This window comes from Medicago sativa, chromosome 4 (assembly GCF_051527215.1).
Source record: "Medicago sativa cultivar Bolivia chromosome 4, Bolivia_mono, whole genome shotgun sequence".
In the NCBI taxonomy this organism is placed as follows: Eukaryota; Viridiplantae; Streptophyta; class Magnoliopsida; order Fabales; family Fabaceae; genus Medicago; species Medicago sativa.
The window spans coordinates 67,476,760-67,493,306 of record NC_140752.1 but is presented as its reverse complement, the minus strand read 5'-3'; the positions used below and the strand labels follow the sequence as shown (position 1 = coordinate 67,493,306).

The window sequence follows — 16,547 nt, the reverse complement described above, 5'->3', positions numbered from 1 at the left end:
ATCCTAAATATTAAGATTCTTTTCGAATAGACGAAAGATGGCTACTACACTTACACTTCAGTTTCTCACTTTAGTCCTTTTCTTCTTTATGGTAACTCAGTTATAGGGAGAGATATTATTTTAAATTTTAGTTATTTGGTTCAAATATCACAAAGGGAGGGAAACAAATTATCTCAGAAACAAATTCTAACTCTCCTCCAGTTGATGGATATTTGGAGGGGGAAATGATATTTAGAATTGAATATCATCTTTTATTTAATAATATTTTTTGACAACTATTTAATATCATCTACAATTTTTTTTGAACTATTGTTTTATCAACACTTGGCACCGTAGAGTTTTGTAGGACATGATATTTTTTTTTTGGTTTAATAGTTTAATGACTATAAATCCACTTTTAATTTTTTTTAAGGTGAATAAGTAGGGTGCCTGAGGTCAAACTTCAACCCCTATATATATATATTATGAAATATTCATACCGACAGGTCTAAATTCACAAGGACATACGGTTGTTTTAATTATTTTGTACTGAATTTAAATTTTCAATTAATTTTTCTTTGAGGTTCCAATATCCCATAAAGCTCTAGGTTCTAAAGAATTTTTCCCCTTGAAAGTCCTTGCAATTAAAACGTGATGTAATTAGTAATAGTGATATCAATTTGGCTAATCAATTGGGACACTAATAATTTATATTTTTTTTTTGAAATAGTCTAACAATTTATATTCTTCTCTCAAAAAAAAAAAAATTTATATTCTCATTGACATCATTGTAGATTGGCAGAGGAATCAATGCGAGAGACTTGAAAGTAGAGCTGCGAGATCAAAATCAAGTGGATTTAAATGGTGCCTACATAACTGCTTATAATCATGAAGCCAAACAACCAGAATCGAATGAACCTTACATAACTGGATATGGTAAACATGAAGCCAAACAACCAAATTACATTACCGGGTATAGGACCCATAACCATAAATCCAACGGAGATCAAAATCAAGTGGATTCAAATGGTGCCTACATAACTGCTTATAATCATGAAGCCAAACAACCAGAATCAAATGAACCTTACATGACTGGATATGGTAAACATGAAGCCAAACAATCAAATTACATTACCGGGTATAAGACCCATAACCATGAATCCAATGGTCCTTACATAACTCAATATCGTATAACTCAATATGGTAAACATAAAACCAAGCAATCAAATTACATTACCGGGTATAGGACCCATAACCATAAATCCAACGGAGCTTACATAACTTCATATGATAAACATGAAGGCAAGCAACCAAATTACATTACTGGGTACAAATATGATGTCATTGATCCAAAAGGCCCCCCATCTACCAACTCCGTAGAAGATCTCCCAATTTCTAACTTGGATCATACAGAAGCTTTCAAGACAGGATATTTCAGTTTGGATGATCTTCACGTTGGAAATGTAATGACCCTCCAATTTCCGGTCCAAGAAGTTTCTCCTTACCTCTCAAAAAAAGAGGCCGACTCCATTCCTTTCTCGATGTCACAACTCCCAAGTATTCTTCAACTCTTTTCAATCCCTGAAGGATCTCCTCAAGCCAAATCCATGAGAGGAGCACTTGAAGAGTGCGAAGGGGAAACCGTTACAGGGGAGACAAAGACCTGTGCCAATTCTCTAGAGTCCATGCTCGAATTTGTTGACACAATTATTGGTTCAAACGTCAAATATAGTATTCTAACCACCAGCAACCCCTCACCTAGAACTATCCCTCTACAAAACTACACCGTTTTAGAAGTATCACATGATATTGATGTTCCCAAATGGGTAGCTTGTCATCCCCTCCCATATCCATATGCCATTTACTATTGCCATTACATTGCCACAAAGACTAAAGTGTTCAAGGTCTCACTTGTTAGTGATGAGAATGGAGATAAAATGGAAGCTCTTGGAGTTTGCCATTTTGATACATCTGAATGGAACCCTAATCATATTATATTCAGACAACTTGGGATTAAGGCTGGGAAGAATTCTCCAGTGTGTCATTTCTTCCCTGTGAACCATCTTATGTGGATTCCAATGTAGCCATCCCAAAGCCACCATGTGAAGTGAGTTTGTCTATCTAGATTTGTATAATAAAGGTTTTATCAATCTTACCAATGATGCTGGTGAGTGTTGAGTGATGACCAATTTTCTATTTGTATGTCTTGTTATTGTTACTTGTTTTATGTATAAATTAAGCTCCCGGGGACTGCTTGTTGCAACCTTTAATTAGTAATAATAATTACTCAAAAATAGTAATATTAATTAATGAAAATTATATACTGTTTAACTTATTTTGTGTCATTATTTGAGTAACGACCACTCTGACGATATTGTACTCCCTGGGCTAGAACTTATTTAAATAAACTAATTGAGTGAAACCTGATAAACTATTTTCAAAGACGACAGTTCTAACAAAAAATGGTGAAGTATAACTATTACATCGACGACATGTTCAAATTTTGCAGCATCATATCATATTATAATGACTTCAACATTGTTATTGTCCACATTGGTATTGTGTTTTAGGAGGCAAAATAATGTAGTGGCTCATAACTTAAAAAAAGATTGGCTACATATACATGATTATCCTCAAGTTTATGATTTTATTCCTACACATATCCAACAATTTATTGATAACGAAATGTTATAATTTTGCTTGCCTCAAATAAAAAACTATTCTCACACTCATTGATAGAGTTAGCTAGACTAAGACTAGATCTAAGATTGCAAAAGGAAAATAAACATAAGATTTCTGCTCTTCTCCCAACACACTTTGCTCGCACCCAACTGAAATACCGAAAATACCCCTGCGTTACTTAACTAACGTCAGTGTTAATCTCTCCGCAACTTAAGTTACGCTGAGTGACTTAAGTTGCGCAGAGTTCTTTTATTTACTTTATTTATTGACTTTATTTACTTTATTGATTTACTTATTTAATTAATTTATTTACTTTTCTAATTTATTTATTCACTTTATTCAAATTAATTTATTTACTTTATTCAATATGAAATCATAAAATAAATGCAAAAATTAATAAAAATAAAGGAACAAAAATAATAGATATACAATATCATTTTATTAATATAATTCTTATTACATTTACAATGGGTTAAAACTAAATCTGCGGAGAAAAAACCACCAGAAAACCTACCTACCTGAGGTAAAACTAAAAAAAAACCACCAGAAAACCTAGCTTTCTGTGGTAAAACTAAAAAAAAAAACCACCAAAAAACCTAGCTTCCTGTGGTAAAACTAAAAGAAATCCACAAGAGAACCAGCCTCCCTAACAAGGACTGCACCTATAACAATGTTCAAAACTACAAGCCCAAAATGCAAGAACAGAAACAACAATACTACATAGTACACATACCGAATAAATACGAACAAATTATTAAAATGAAATTTTTGCCAACTTTTGCCAACAATACTTCATAGTACTCTTTTGATTGAATTTTAGAAGACTGTATCTTGCTCTACTGTTGTTATAACAACTACCGTAGACTCTTGTTAGAAAACCCTTGCAAGTTATTATTATATGTGTGGTGCAGGATCATGTACCTTGCTATTTAACGTCGATATAGACAAAATTGAAAGAGCATTTCGGAAACACATCTAGGAAGCGAGAGAAGCAGCAGCTGTTCCATTGTCAGAGTTGAGTGATTTCTCGTCCGACGAAGAGGAGGAAGTCATGAAACGCGTCACATTAGGAGACTACAAAAGACTAGACACCCTTGATGAGGTTGCTCAAGGGTTCCAACCGGTGAACACTCAATTCTTACTGCTCAGTACTCAGATAAGGAAGATGAGGATTGCAACATTAATCCAACCGATTTTTTAGAAGCTCGCATCACCATTAACCCTAAAGGAGTCTCGGAAACGACTTAGGTTGTTTGGCTATTCTCTTAAAGGACGATCCAAAGATTGGTTGATTGCACTTCCAAGTGGTAGCATAGCAACTTGGGACAAGTTAGAGAGGGACTTTCTCAACCGCTTTTTCCCAACCACGAAGAACATGGTAAAAAGGCGAAAAATCTCCAATTTTCAACAAGAAGACGAAGAGAACCTCTATGATTGATGGGAAAGATATAAGTTGCTACTTAAGAGGTGCCCTGGGCATAAAATCTCTGAAATGGAGGTAACCCTTATCTTTACTAACGATCTTAAAACCCAAACTAGAATGCTTTTAGATGCTTCTGCAGGTGGTTCTATGAAGAACAAGACAACTGCCAAGATTAAAGACTTTATTGACAACATGTCCTTGAAAGAATATAGGCCCTAAGATACTTTACTTGCAGGTCACACATTTCTTCCCGATAAAATTGAAGCAATCGGCGATGAGGAAGCACAAGAGGTGGCTAGGTTGTCAACCAATGGCAAAGGATGCTACTTTTATGAGGAAGCTTATGAAATCGGAGCATGTCTTTCAGCAAGTTTGGGGTTATTCGAGGAACAAGTGAAGTACATGGGAGTTGTTGCTAGACACAAAGGTACCCTTTCCCTAAAAATTTTAATTATGGTTGGTTAAATCGTCAAAATTTCTCTTTAGGTGGAAACAATAATTTTCAACCATCTCAAGCCACCAATTCACAACAGCCCAAGAAAACTCTTGCTTAATACATAAAGACTACTAAAGTCAAATTGAAGCTCTCTCAAAGAATCAAGAAGAATCTCAAAGAAACACCGAGATTTCAATTAAGAATTTGGAAACTCATTATTAGAAAGTGGTCCAAAAGAATCTAACATTGAGGGAGATAACAAGCTGAAACACATTCTATCTATCTTTCTTTCTTCATTCATCATCATCTTGCACTCCTCACTTCTTGAGATTTCAAGATTAGTGAGTTGTGTTGAGATTTTCTAATAATGATTAAATTAATTATTTAATTTAACATATTAATTACTTAATTTAACATTTCAGTGCTTACTTCTTTCACTTAATTATACACCCATTCTTAAAGGTACACCCCCACTATATAAACATTACTAATGTGTGATCAATCCTATGTGAGACTTCCACTTTTTTCAATTCAGACAACATTAGCTAGTTCTTCCCAACTTGAGAATTTGTGTAAAGTCTTTTAACTCGATTTCCACACATGTTCCAACATCCACTCTTCCTAAATCTCATTCATGACCATCATCCAATCATGTTGAACATGCAAACTGAGGTCATTTTTTCCCCTCATCTTTCAAATTTCAAAATAGGTGGACTGCTCATGAAGATTGTAAATGGGTGATTCATGATCATTGGACTAAGGAGGTTATTGGTTGTCCTATGTACATCATTCAGCAGAAAGTAAAAAATTCTTAAACCTGTTTTAAAAATCTGGAACAAGAAAATTTTAAGAAAAGTGCAGTAGAATGTTGAGAAAGCTCCAGCAGCTGTTGATGAAATTTAAAGTAAAATTAATACCAATGGCTACTCAAAAGATTATGCAGCTTATGAGAGGAATGCTCATAAAGATCTTCTTGACATTGCTGTCAATTACGAGAAGCAGTTTTGGAAATACAAGGCCATAGTCAAATGACTAATCAAAGAAGACAGAGCTATTAACTACTTTCATAGACCAGTCAAAAACAGAAATGCTAGAAACAAAATTTCTAGGTTTCAAAAGGATGGTAATTTCTTAGAAACAAATGAGAAGATTGAGCAACATGGCAACATGTTTTGAGTTATTTTCAAGAGCTTTTTGCCTCTGAAAACATCATGTCCTCCCCTACTAATATAATCTATAGAATTATTCCAACTCAAATGACTCAAGCAAATAATGACATCTTTACTAGAGAGACTTCCTTCATTGAAATAAAAAATGATGTGGATGTTTCCTTAGCTCCAGGCCTTGATGATGCTTTTTTCAGAGTTATTGGCAATAGTTGGTAACGATGTCTTATACTCTATCTCTGAATTTTGACTAATCATCACACTTCAAATATGGTGGTCCTTGTTCCTAAACAAGCTAGGGCTGATAAAATTGACCAACTTATGCCGTTGGCTTTGGCTAATTTAAATTGATTACTAAAATTCTAGCAGGATAGATTATTTGTGGTTGATCCTACAATTATATTTATATCTCTGAACACTATTGGAGATAGTAATATCTGAGATTACATCTGCATCACATTTAAGGAAACTAGCTTGCTTGACGAAAAATATTTTGGAGGAAACTTAGCTTTTGAAATTGACATCATGAAGGCTTTTGATACATTGGAGGAAACCTGCTATTTATCCATCCTTTTCAATGTTCTAAAATCCTTTGGTTTCAATCATGTTTTCTTAGGTTAATGACATTTGAATGATTTCATATTATTCATTAGTCTAAGAACCAATTATTAAATTCTCCAAATTTAAAGTTCGCAACCTTTAGATAGCGAGTTCTCCCACACGACTTAAAATTTACTCACGTGTGATAATTTGTGTGACTCATTTTAAAGTTTCAAAAGTTATATTTTCAATATAAAATTTATTTTTAATTTCTATTTTAAGCTACTTAACTTGTGCCCAAGTTAACATGACCCTTTTTTTATGGGTAAGAAAAATATAATTTGATAATTTTATATGAACTAAAAATATATTTATTTATAGGATCATGCTATGACACTTGTCAAAGAATTAAAAATAGAAAGAAAAAACAAATTTTACATTGCAAATAACTCTTTTTCAACTTTGGAAATTGTTTCCTTTAAAATAAAACTTTGTCCCTGTGAGCTTAGCTTAGTTGGTAAGGACAATGCATAATATATGCAAGGTCCGGGGTTCGAACCTCGGACACCAACAAAAAAAACTTTAGAAATTCTTTTTTTTTAGAAGTTGGAAAAGAGTTATTTCGGATGTAAAATTTATATACTCCTTTCGTTGATATATATAAGTCTTCTTTACTTTTTTTCACATTTCTTAACAAAATTGTCATTTGTTTGTATGTGTATTAAATTTGACTTTTTATATTTCAAGACAAGTTGCAATGGCAGGAGGTTCATAAACATCCCCCACAACCGGTTGTGCAACACAGGTAGAATAGAGTGCAAGGTAACAACTCAGTTTGGGAGAAACCACGCGAGACATGGTTGAAGTGCAATGTGGATGCTGCGTTCCATGACGGTAACCAGATTACACCTTTTGTGTGTTGTGTTAGAGACTCCTGCGGGCAATTTATTCGGGCTCAAACGAAATGGCAGCGGGCAAATATGACAGTTTTGGAGGGGGAGGCAGTAGCCTTACTCGAGGCTCTTCACTTTGCTGATGCGAACAGATGGAACCGGGTTGTCTTCGAGTCCGACTCATCTACTCTAGTGCAAGCTCTATCGTCTCCGTGCCAGGATGATTCAAAATTCTATGTTATTGTTTCTAGTATTATTTATCAGTTATCTTTACATTCCAACTTCGAGGTGAAGTTTGTTAGGAGACAAGCGAACATGGTTGCTCATAGTTTAGCTAGGGCGGCCTGTTCTTGGGCTAGTCACCGTATTTTTTATTCTTATCCTTCTTGTATTGAACATTGGATGATTAATGATAATAGTTAACTTTGTTTCGGTCAAAAAAAAAATATTTCAAGACAAGTTAATACTATCTTCTTAACCTTTTACAAAAAAAAGGGCATGTTTTTTCTTCCTCTCTCTTCTCTCCTTCTCAAACTCTAGCCGTCACCCCTTTCTTCTTCTTCTTTTTTTTAGAGGGGTGATTTTGGGTCAATTTTGACCCAAAAATCACCCCTCCGAATTGTTTTTCCTTCTATCTTAATTAAATAAGTGATTTCACATATTTTCTGATTTCTTTCGTTTGTTTTTGTGATTTCGTCGTCTCTAAACGATGCTATTTGTGTTGATTTCCCGTCTTTGTGCGGTGTGTTTTTGATTTCCCGTCTTAGTACGGTGTTTATTTGATTCAGGTTGAAAGATTAGCTTTGACCAAGTGCAGATCCGATCAATGACAATGACTTTGGCGCCATCAACGTTGCAGATTCGGAGACATGAGTATTCCGGAGACATGGATATAGTCATATTTGTCATATTTGTAGGCATAGGTACTTTGTTGTTTTATGCTATTAACATGAATGATGTGAGTTTGTTTACAGATTCATCCTTTTTGTTTTTAGGGAATTTGGATTTGTATTGTATCGATGTACTCTATTAATTTGAATGAATGAATATCGTTTATGTTTGTAAAAAAAACAAAAAAAAGGGGAAAATTCTATGGTACACACAAAAACTTGAGTGTATCGATACACCAAATCGTTAAATTAATAATTAAATGAATTGTTCCTTCAAAAAAAATTAAATGAATTGTTTTTATAAAAAAAAGATTTATTTTCTATCATTGACAATTACAATAATTTAATCTTATTTATCAAAATCGTCGACGAAATAAAACTTAATTTTTATGAATTTTTATTACTCATAACAAAGAATGATTATTTTTTATGAGAAAAAGTTAGAAATTTAATATGTTTCTTATAAAGAGTGATGTTTAGAAAATAGTCACCAGTGTCTTAACATTAGTTAGCATTCTCCATTTAATTTTTAATCAAATGGATGGAACAGAAGTAGTACATTTACTTTCTATTTTACGTAATTTTTTTAACAAATGACACAAGCGACACATGTTAATCTTTCCAGAATTGCTCAAAAAAATCTTTCCAGAAATCATTTTCTAAATTATTCCGTCTCTCTAGGTTAGTTAGGTAAAAATGTGTGGATTTTGACAGACCATGATCCGTTATTGATGGAAACTAGTTGACTTCCTGCTTATGCATGTGCACAAGCATTAATAGTTTTGGGAAACACTAAAATTATTTGTTTTTGGTTAATTTTTGGGTAAATGAAATACACAATATTTTCAAGTGGAAAATAAATTCTTAAACATGTCAAATGTTTAAAGAGTCTTGTTAACAAATGTCTTAAGGTCATTTTTTAATGATTTTAAATCAAAAATTACTCACTCCGTTTTATAATAAGTGAACTATTTAATTTTTTTTTATTATTCTGAGAGTTTTTAATACTCGTGATTTATACTAGAGGTTCTTGCAATAATGGATGGAGAAAATGTAGATATTACTCTATTTGTCCGTTTTTATAAGCGTTCTTACTTTTTTTCACATATATTACGAAAAGTAGACAATGTGTTTAGAATGTTCCGTTGTACAGTAGAAACTCTTTGAATTAATACTCGGTAAATTAATAAACTCTCTAAAATAATAAATTTATCCGGTCCCGACTTGGGCCAATGTAAAAAATTGAAAAACTCGATAAAATAATAAGATAATAATTTTTCGGAAGATCCCTTTATAATTTTCGGTCCCAAGAAAATCATAAATTAATAATTCATAGAAACTGAAAAAAAAATATATTAAGAATACATTGAACACATTTGTTCCTCTTGTTTACATTTACTCTTCAAAAGTCATTATTGATTTCCAATGCATATGAACACAGTAGTTACTAATTTACGTTGAGTCCCAAGGTTCGTTGCAACGTAATTCTAAGATGCATAGACTAATTTGCCTTTTTGTTTGGTATGTACAATATAATTACTTAAAAACTCTTTAAATTAATAATTATTAATTTATCGATAAATTAATAACTCTCTAAATTAATAAATTTTTCCGGTCCTGACATTATTAATTTATAGAGTTTTAACTGTATATAATTTTTTTTCTAAAATATCCTTTAAAAAATAGTGTTTATAACTTTAACTTTTCATCTTTTAAAATAGAGACAATATTAACAAAAGATATGTTTTTTAAAAACTAATAATAAATGCAACTAATAATTTGTATATGAGTTTACATTTAAAGATTAATTTTATAGATGACTTATAATTAAAGACGGAAATAGTTTCTATGAATGAATAGACTTATCACAAAAATAGTAAACATCAATTAAGATGTTCTTTAATACTTAATACGTTTTATTTTGTAGCGACTAAAAACAAAACTGTGAATATTTATAGAGATTAGCTAAAAACTTAATTAACCCTAAATTAATTGGATACTTCATCCGACCCAAATTTATGTCACTTTGTCTTTACAAACCATGTCGATGGAGCATATTAAGAAATGAATTATCTTAAAAAAAAATTCCTTCATTTGTTACATCTTCACACACATTCAGTATCCTCTTTTCTTTATAATTTTATATATTTTTTCTTATATTTAATAGTGTAGATGTAATAATTGTGGAAAAACATTAGCGTATATTACACTTGAGATAATTCATTTTCACATATGACAGATAAGACTGACCCTCGTTAATTGCATTATGGATATGATTATTATGGATAGGATTATTATTGTATAGAAATCGGTACTCATCTATGAAGCCCGGATACTACAAAACGGAGACGTACCCGTATCGGATACCGATACTCCACGGATACTCGCGGATACGCACCCACGAAGTATCGGAATTAATTATTTAAATTTTTTAAAAAAATTTTAACGGCTGCTCAAAAAAAAAAAAAATTTAACGGATACTTATATGATACTTCGCAGATACACAATGATACTTTCACAGATACGTATCCTAGAAAAAGATGTAGAGTAAAAAAGTGAGACAATGTTGTAAACATTCAATAGAGATATATATGATTAAATTTTAGATATGCATCACTAGAATTGTTTCTCGATGAATCACTTAAAGTTATACTTTTTGTGGACGAAGGTAACGAGAGAGGTGATTCAATTAATCAACATTAGATAAAATTTGTGTTGAGTTCTTTTAATCAATATTTATTTTCTTCAAGTATTTTACATACATATAAGTTTTAATATAAATTTTTTGTCAACGTGTCTTAGCCGTATCGTTAGGGGTGGGAACGGGTCAGGCCGCCCGACAGGGGCCTACGGCCTAGCCTATTTAAAGCCTAGCTCGGCCCAGCTCGTTTAATAAAAAGACCAGGCTCAAGCTTTATATAAAGCCTATTTACTTAAATAGGTCAGGCTAAGGCTTAGAAAAAAGCCTATTAAGCCTGTCAGGCCGGCCTATTAAGCTTTTTATATATAATATATCTTTCATTATTCATATTGTTGAAGATTTTTTCATAAACTCAAGCCTTCATATGATTTGGTTATTTAGTACCACATATAGTTGTGTGATTAGACATTCGTAAGATTTCGTTATTTAGTAGCAGACATATTCGTGTGTTTTAGGCCTTCATATGTTTTAGCCTATTTAGTAGTAGGCTTATAGATGTTGCTAGACTTTAGTGTAAAATAGGCTTTTAAATAGGCTTTCAGGCTTCATCATGCCTTTAAAAAGGCCAGGCCAGACCTTAAAAATGAGCCTATGACGGGTAATAGGCCAGGCTCAGGCCTATAATTTTTGAAGCAGGCCAGGCTTAGGCCTTACAAAGCCCGGCCCGGCCTAGCCCATTTCCATCCCTACGTATCGTATCCTAAATTTTTAAAAATTTGCTTATCCGCGTACCCGTATCGTATCGTACTCGTACCCATATCCATATCCATACTTCATAGGTACTCACCTACAGCTTGTATTATAATAATAAAAAAAAACTATATTATTATATTCTCAAATCTCCAATCCAAGTAAGAAGGAAACTGTGTTAACAAGAAAAAGCAAGAAGGAAACCTTGACAGCACCTTCTTCCAAACAAAAAAGAAAAAAAAATAGACCTCAATCTCACCTATAAATAGGGTAGTTCTCTTCAAGTGGAATAACTCACTCATCCTCAATACTTAAAAAAAAAAATGGCTACTGCACTAGCACTTCAGTTCCTCACAGTAGTTCTTTTCTTCTTTATGGTAATTCAATTGCACATAGTGATAGTTGGGGTCTTGGAGAGGGGAGATGAGATATTATTTTAAATTTTAGTTAATTGATTAAGTTATTAGATACGGAGAAAAAAGAGGGAAGCAAAATTTCTTCAAAAATAATTTCACATTTAAACATAAATGACATTTTACTAATTGTCATAATAAATATATTTCAATCGTGAAAATTGTAATTTTATGCATTTCCTTCACTCTCCTCATTTTCCTGTAATGAACCAAACAATGCAATTTCTATAGGTGTCCTTGAAAATAAATATTTACATTTAGCATCTATAACATGTATAGTTTCAAGTTATAATTATAACTTTTTTAAGGAGTTATAATTATAACTTAGTTTTGTGATAAAACAAAAATGTTGTTTATTCATCGATTTTTAATTGCATTTTTATATTTTCAATCCTATAATTTTTCTTTCAATATAATCTTTTAGCCACATTTAATTGTGTGACTCAATGAAAACACTAGAGTTTTGTTGAATATTGTGATTATGGTGTAGCCTTGGTCACCCCATTTTTTTATTTTTATTTATCAGTTAGTTAGTATATTTTTTTTATAGCCATCTATATCTTGTAGATTTAGCTACTTTTTTTTTAATGAACAATAAAAATGTTTTGTTGAAAACACTTGCACTTTTTCTAATGAATAAAATCTGATCTTTGTTGTAGATGTATTCAATACTGATACTTTAGTTTTATTTACATTTGAATAGAAGGCAAGCGGGCAAAAAACTGCATATAACAGTGTACATGTGTGTTGCGTAGCCTTAGCCATCCCATTTTTTGTTTTACTTATCATCTAGCTAGTATATTTGTTTTAGTTATCTAGTAATCACGTATATTTAGCTACTTTGAACAAGTCTTATTAGCTAAAGATGAGTATAAATAGAAAAGTAAAAAAATTACAGCTTGATTGATAAATTTAGTCGTCATGTTTGGACACTTCTAGTTTTATAGTAATTATGCATAAAGCTTTGTTAACAAGGAAAATTGTCAACACAAGATTTAGAAGCAAAATATATGATGAGTAATCTACAAATAACTTAAATGATTCTACATAATGTTATGATTTGTAACTTTTGATTCTAACATTGATTTTAACATATGAATTTATAGCTCAGCTCGCTTTTACAAGAATATATTTGAATACAATTCAATTTACCTTCAAGTCACTTTTAATCAGAATAAATTTTAAAGAATCAATTCACTTAAAAATAAGTTCTTATCACCGCATAACCAAATATACAATTAGTTTGTTTAGTACAAATTAATTATGGACGAATTTAATTTCTTGAAACATCATCGAACTCGACTTTTCTAAATAGTTATTTTCGGTTTTTATTTCATTTGCACTACTTTAATTTACGTTTCTATAGAACTATTTTTTCCTTATTAGTTAAGTTTAATATATTAACTTTATAGACATGTTTTATTTTTTCTTTATATTTGGCCCTCGTAAAATTTCTTCTAACTCTGCCATTCTATATAATCATTTATTGCTATATTTTTTTTGTAAATTTAATTATTTCATAGTTATTTCTTTTTTTTGAAGAATATTTCATTGTTATTTTAAATCTCGTATTAATTTTGCTGACATCAATATTCTATAAAACTCTATGTTGTCAATATTATTATTTATTTTTTGGTTAAAGGTCATTGCAGTTAAAACGTGAAGCAAATATAATAGTAATATCAACTTGGCTACTCAACTTGGACATTAATATTCTTTTTTTTTTTTTTGACGGGATTAATATGTTTTTTTTGTTTTTTGAAAAAGTCTTTCAATTTATATCCTCGATGTTGTCATTGTAGATTGGCCAAGAAATCAATGCCAGAGACTTGAAGGTAGAGCTGCAAGATCAGGATCAAGTGGACTCGAATGATAAACCATACATTACCCAGTACGGAGGCAGTAAACCAAATTACCCAGCTTCATACACCACCATCAAACACAACAAGCATATATCACATCTCGAAAAGCTAAGCGAGCCTTACATGACTGGCGGGTACAGACTTGCATATGGTAAACATGAAGCCAAGAACCCGGATTACACTACAGGGTACAAGATACATACCCATGAATCTAATGAAAAGCTAAGCGAGCCTTACATGACTGGCGGGTACAGACTTGCATATGGTAAACATGAAGCCAAGAACCCGGATTACACTACAGGGTACAAGACCCATACCCATGAATCTAATGAAAAGCTAAGCGAGCCTTACATGACTGGCGGATACAGACTTGCATACGGTAAACATGAAGCCAAGAACCCGGATTACACTACAGGGTACAAGACCCATTCCCATGAATCTAATGAAAAGCTAAGTGAGCCTTACATGACTGGCGGGTACAGACTTGCATACGGTAAACATGAAGCCAAGAACCCGGATTACACTACAGGGTACAAGACCCATACCCATGAATCCAATGAAAAGCTAAGCGAGCCTTACATGACTGGCGGGTACAAACTTGCATATGGTAAACATGAAGCCAAGAACCCGGATTACACTACAGGGTACAAGACCCATACCCATGAATCCAGTGGACCTTACATAACTGCCTACGGAAGACATGAAGCCAAACAACTGGATTCCAATGGGCCTTACATTACTCAATATGGTAAACATGAAACCAAGAACCCAGATTACACTACCGGGTACAAGACCCATACCCATGAATCCATTGAACCTTACAACACTGCCTATGCTAAACATGAAGCCAAACAATCAGAATCCAATGGGCCTTACATAACTCAATATCGTAAACATGAAACCAAGAACCCAGGTTACACTACCGGGTACAAGACCCATACCCATGCATCCAATGAACCTTACAACACTGCCTATGGTAAGCATGAAGCCAAACAATCAGAATCCAATGGACCTTACATAACTCAATATGGTAAACATGAAGCCAAACAATCAGAATCCAATGGGCCTTACATAACTCAATATGGTAAACATGAAGCCAAACAACAAGAATCCAATGGACCTTACACAACTTCCTATGGTAAACAAGAAGCAAAGCAACAAAGTTACAATACCGGATATAACACTCATACCCAGGAATCTAATGAATTGTACGTATCTGCATATGGTAACCATGAAGCCAAGCAACCAAATTACCTTAACGGGTACATATCTGCTGGAAATGACCCAAAAGGCCCCCCATCTACCACCTCAAACGATCTAGAAGGCCCCCAATCTCCTAACTTGGACCACACAGAAGCTTTCAAGGTAGGATTTTTCAATTTGGATGATCTTTATGCTGAAAATGTAATGACCCTTCAATTTCCCGTCCAAGTGGTTTCTCCTTTCCTCTCTAAAAAAGAGGCTGACTCCATTCCTCTTGCAATGTCACAACTCCCAAGTGTTTTTCAACTCTTCTCAATCCCTGAAGATTCTCCTCAAGCTAAATCCATGATAAATTCACTTGGAGAGTGTGAATCGGAAACCATTACAGGGGAGACAAAGACTTGTGCCAACTCTCTAGAGTCCATGCTCGAATTTGTTGACATGATCATTGGTTCAGACGCCAAACATAGTATTCTCACCACCAGCAAACCCTCACCAACGGCTGTCCCTTTACAAAAGTACACCATTTTGGAAGTATCACATGATATTGATGCTCCCAAATGGGTAGCTTGTCATCCACTCTCATATCCATATGCCATTTACTTTTGTCATTACATAGCTACAGGGACTAGAGTGTTCAAGGTCTCACTTGTCGGTGATGCGAATGGAGATAAAATGGAAGCTGTTGGAATTTGCCATTTGGACACATCTGATTGGAACCCAGATCATATTATATTTAGGCAGCTTGGCATTAAGGCCGGGAAGAACTCTCCAGTGTGTCACTTCTTACCTGTGAACCATCTTATGTGGGTTCCAATGCAACCTTCAAAAGCCTCCATGTGAAGTGAGTTCGTCTATCTAGACTTGTATAATAAAGGTTTATCAATCTCACTAGTAATGTTTGTGAGTGATGAATGATGACCAATTTCGTGTTTGTATGTCTTGTTTTTTTTAGAGGAAACATGTCTGTATGTATTGTTATTGCTACTTTTTTATGCATAAATAAATTAAAAATTATGTAGAAATATCATTGTATTTTAGTGTTTTTATTTTTCTGTGGTGTCACTTTTAATAGTCTTAGTGTGCTATCATCAAGTTCAAATATTCACTCATTTGTTCCCACCATGTGATGGCTACACTTAAAATCTAGGAACCACACATATTACCTAGCACCAATCCCTCTTGAGCAACGAAAAGCCTTTCCCCATCTTCTTCTAATTTAGCCAAATTAGCATCTCCTCCCAACTTGGACACATACTTTGGTAAAGTCCTAGTTTATGATGATGAAAGTTTTAATGTTTAGCCATAGATCAATAGATACAAATTATAGCATATCATCAATAACAAAAAAGGAACAAAAAAGGAACAAGAGATTGTGTACCTTTGAATTAGGTTGATGAAGGATAGCCGTAGACAACGCCGACAACTATGAGAGGGGTAAGTACCCTCATTCCGTCTAGCTCTAGGTTTTCTCAACAATCTTCAAAATAATTAACCGTCTAATGGGATGACGTTTAAATAGCTAAACGGCTGAGGGCAGGGACCTCTCATTGGGCTTATCTAAATGGTCCAACCCATCACGGTCCATTTAATAACAAAAGCCCAATCACTCAAATTCATCATATAATTAGTGCTTAACACAATAGACCATAATTTATATTATGACATC

At 33.2% G+C, this 16,547-nt stretch overlaps 2 protein-coding genes across 2 annotated transcripts; both read left to right on the top strand.

The window, feature by feature from the left end:
* LOC146931011 (BURP domain-containing protein BNM2A-like) lies at nucleotides 1-2,314 on the top strand. Its single transcript, XM_085702503.1, has 2 exons — nucleotides 1-91; nucleotides 774-2,314. The coding sequence occupies exons 1-2, from the start codon at nucleotides 38-40 to the stop codon at nucleotides 2,061-2,063; spliced, it is 1,344 nt and encodes a 447-aa protein (XP_085558629.1). The 5' UTR covers nucleotides 1-37; the 3' UTR covers nucleotides 2,064-2,314.
* A 9,377-nt stretch (nucleotides 2,315-11,691) lies between these two features.
* Nucleotides 11,692-15,903, top strand: LOC146931010 (uncharacterized). The gene is made up of 2 exons (XM_085702502.1): nucleotides 11,692-11,777; nucleotides 13,616-15,903. The coding sequence occupies exons 1-2, from the start codon at nucleotides 11,724-11,726 to the stop codon at nucleotides 15,719-15,721; spliced, it is 2,160 nt and encodes a 719-aa protein (XP_085558628.1). The 5' UTR covers nucleotides 11,692-11,723; the 3' UTR covers nucleotides 15,722-15,903.
* The last annotated feature ends 644 nt before the right edge of the window (nucleotides 15,904-16,547 follow it).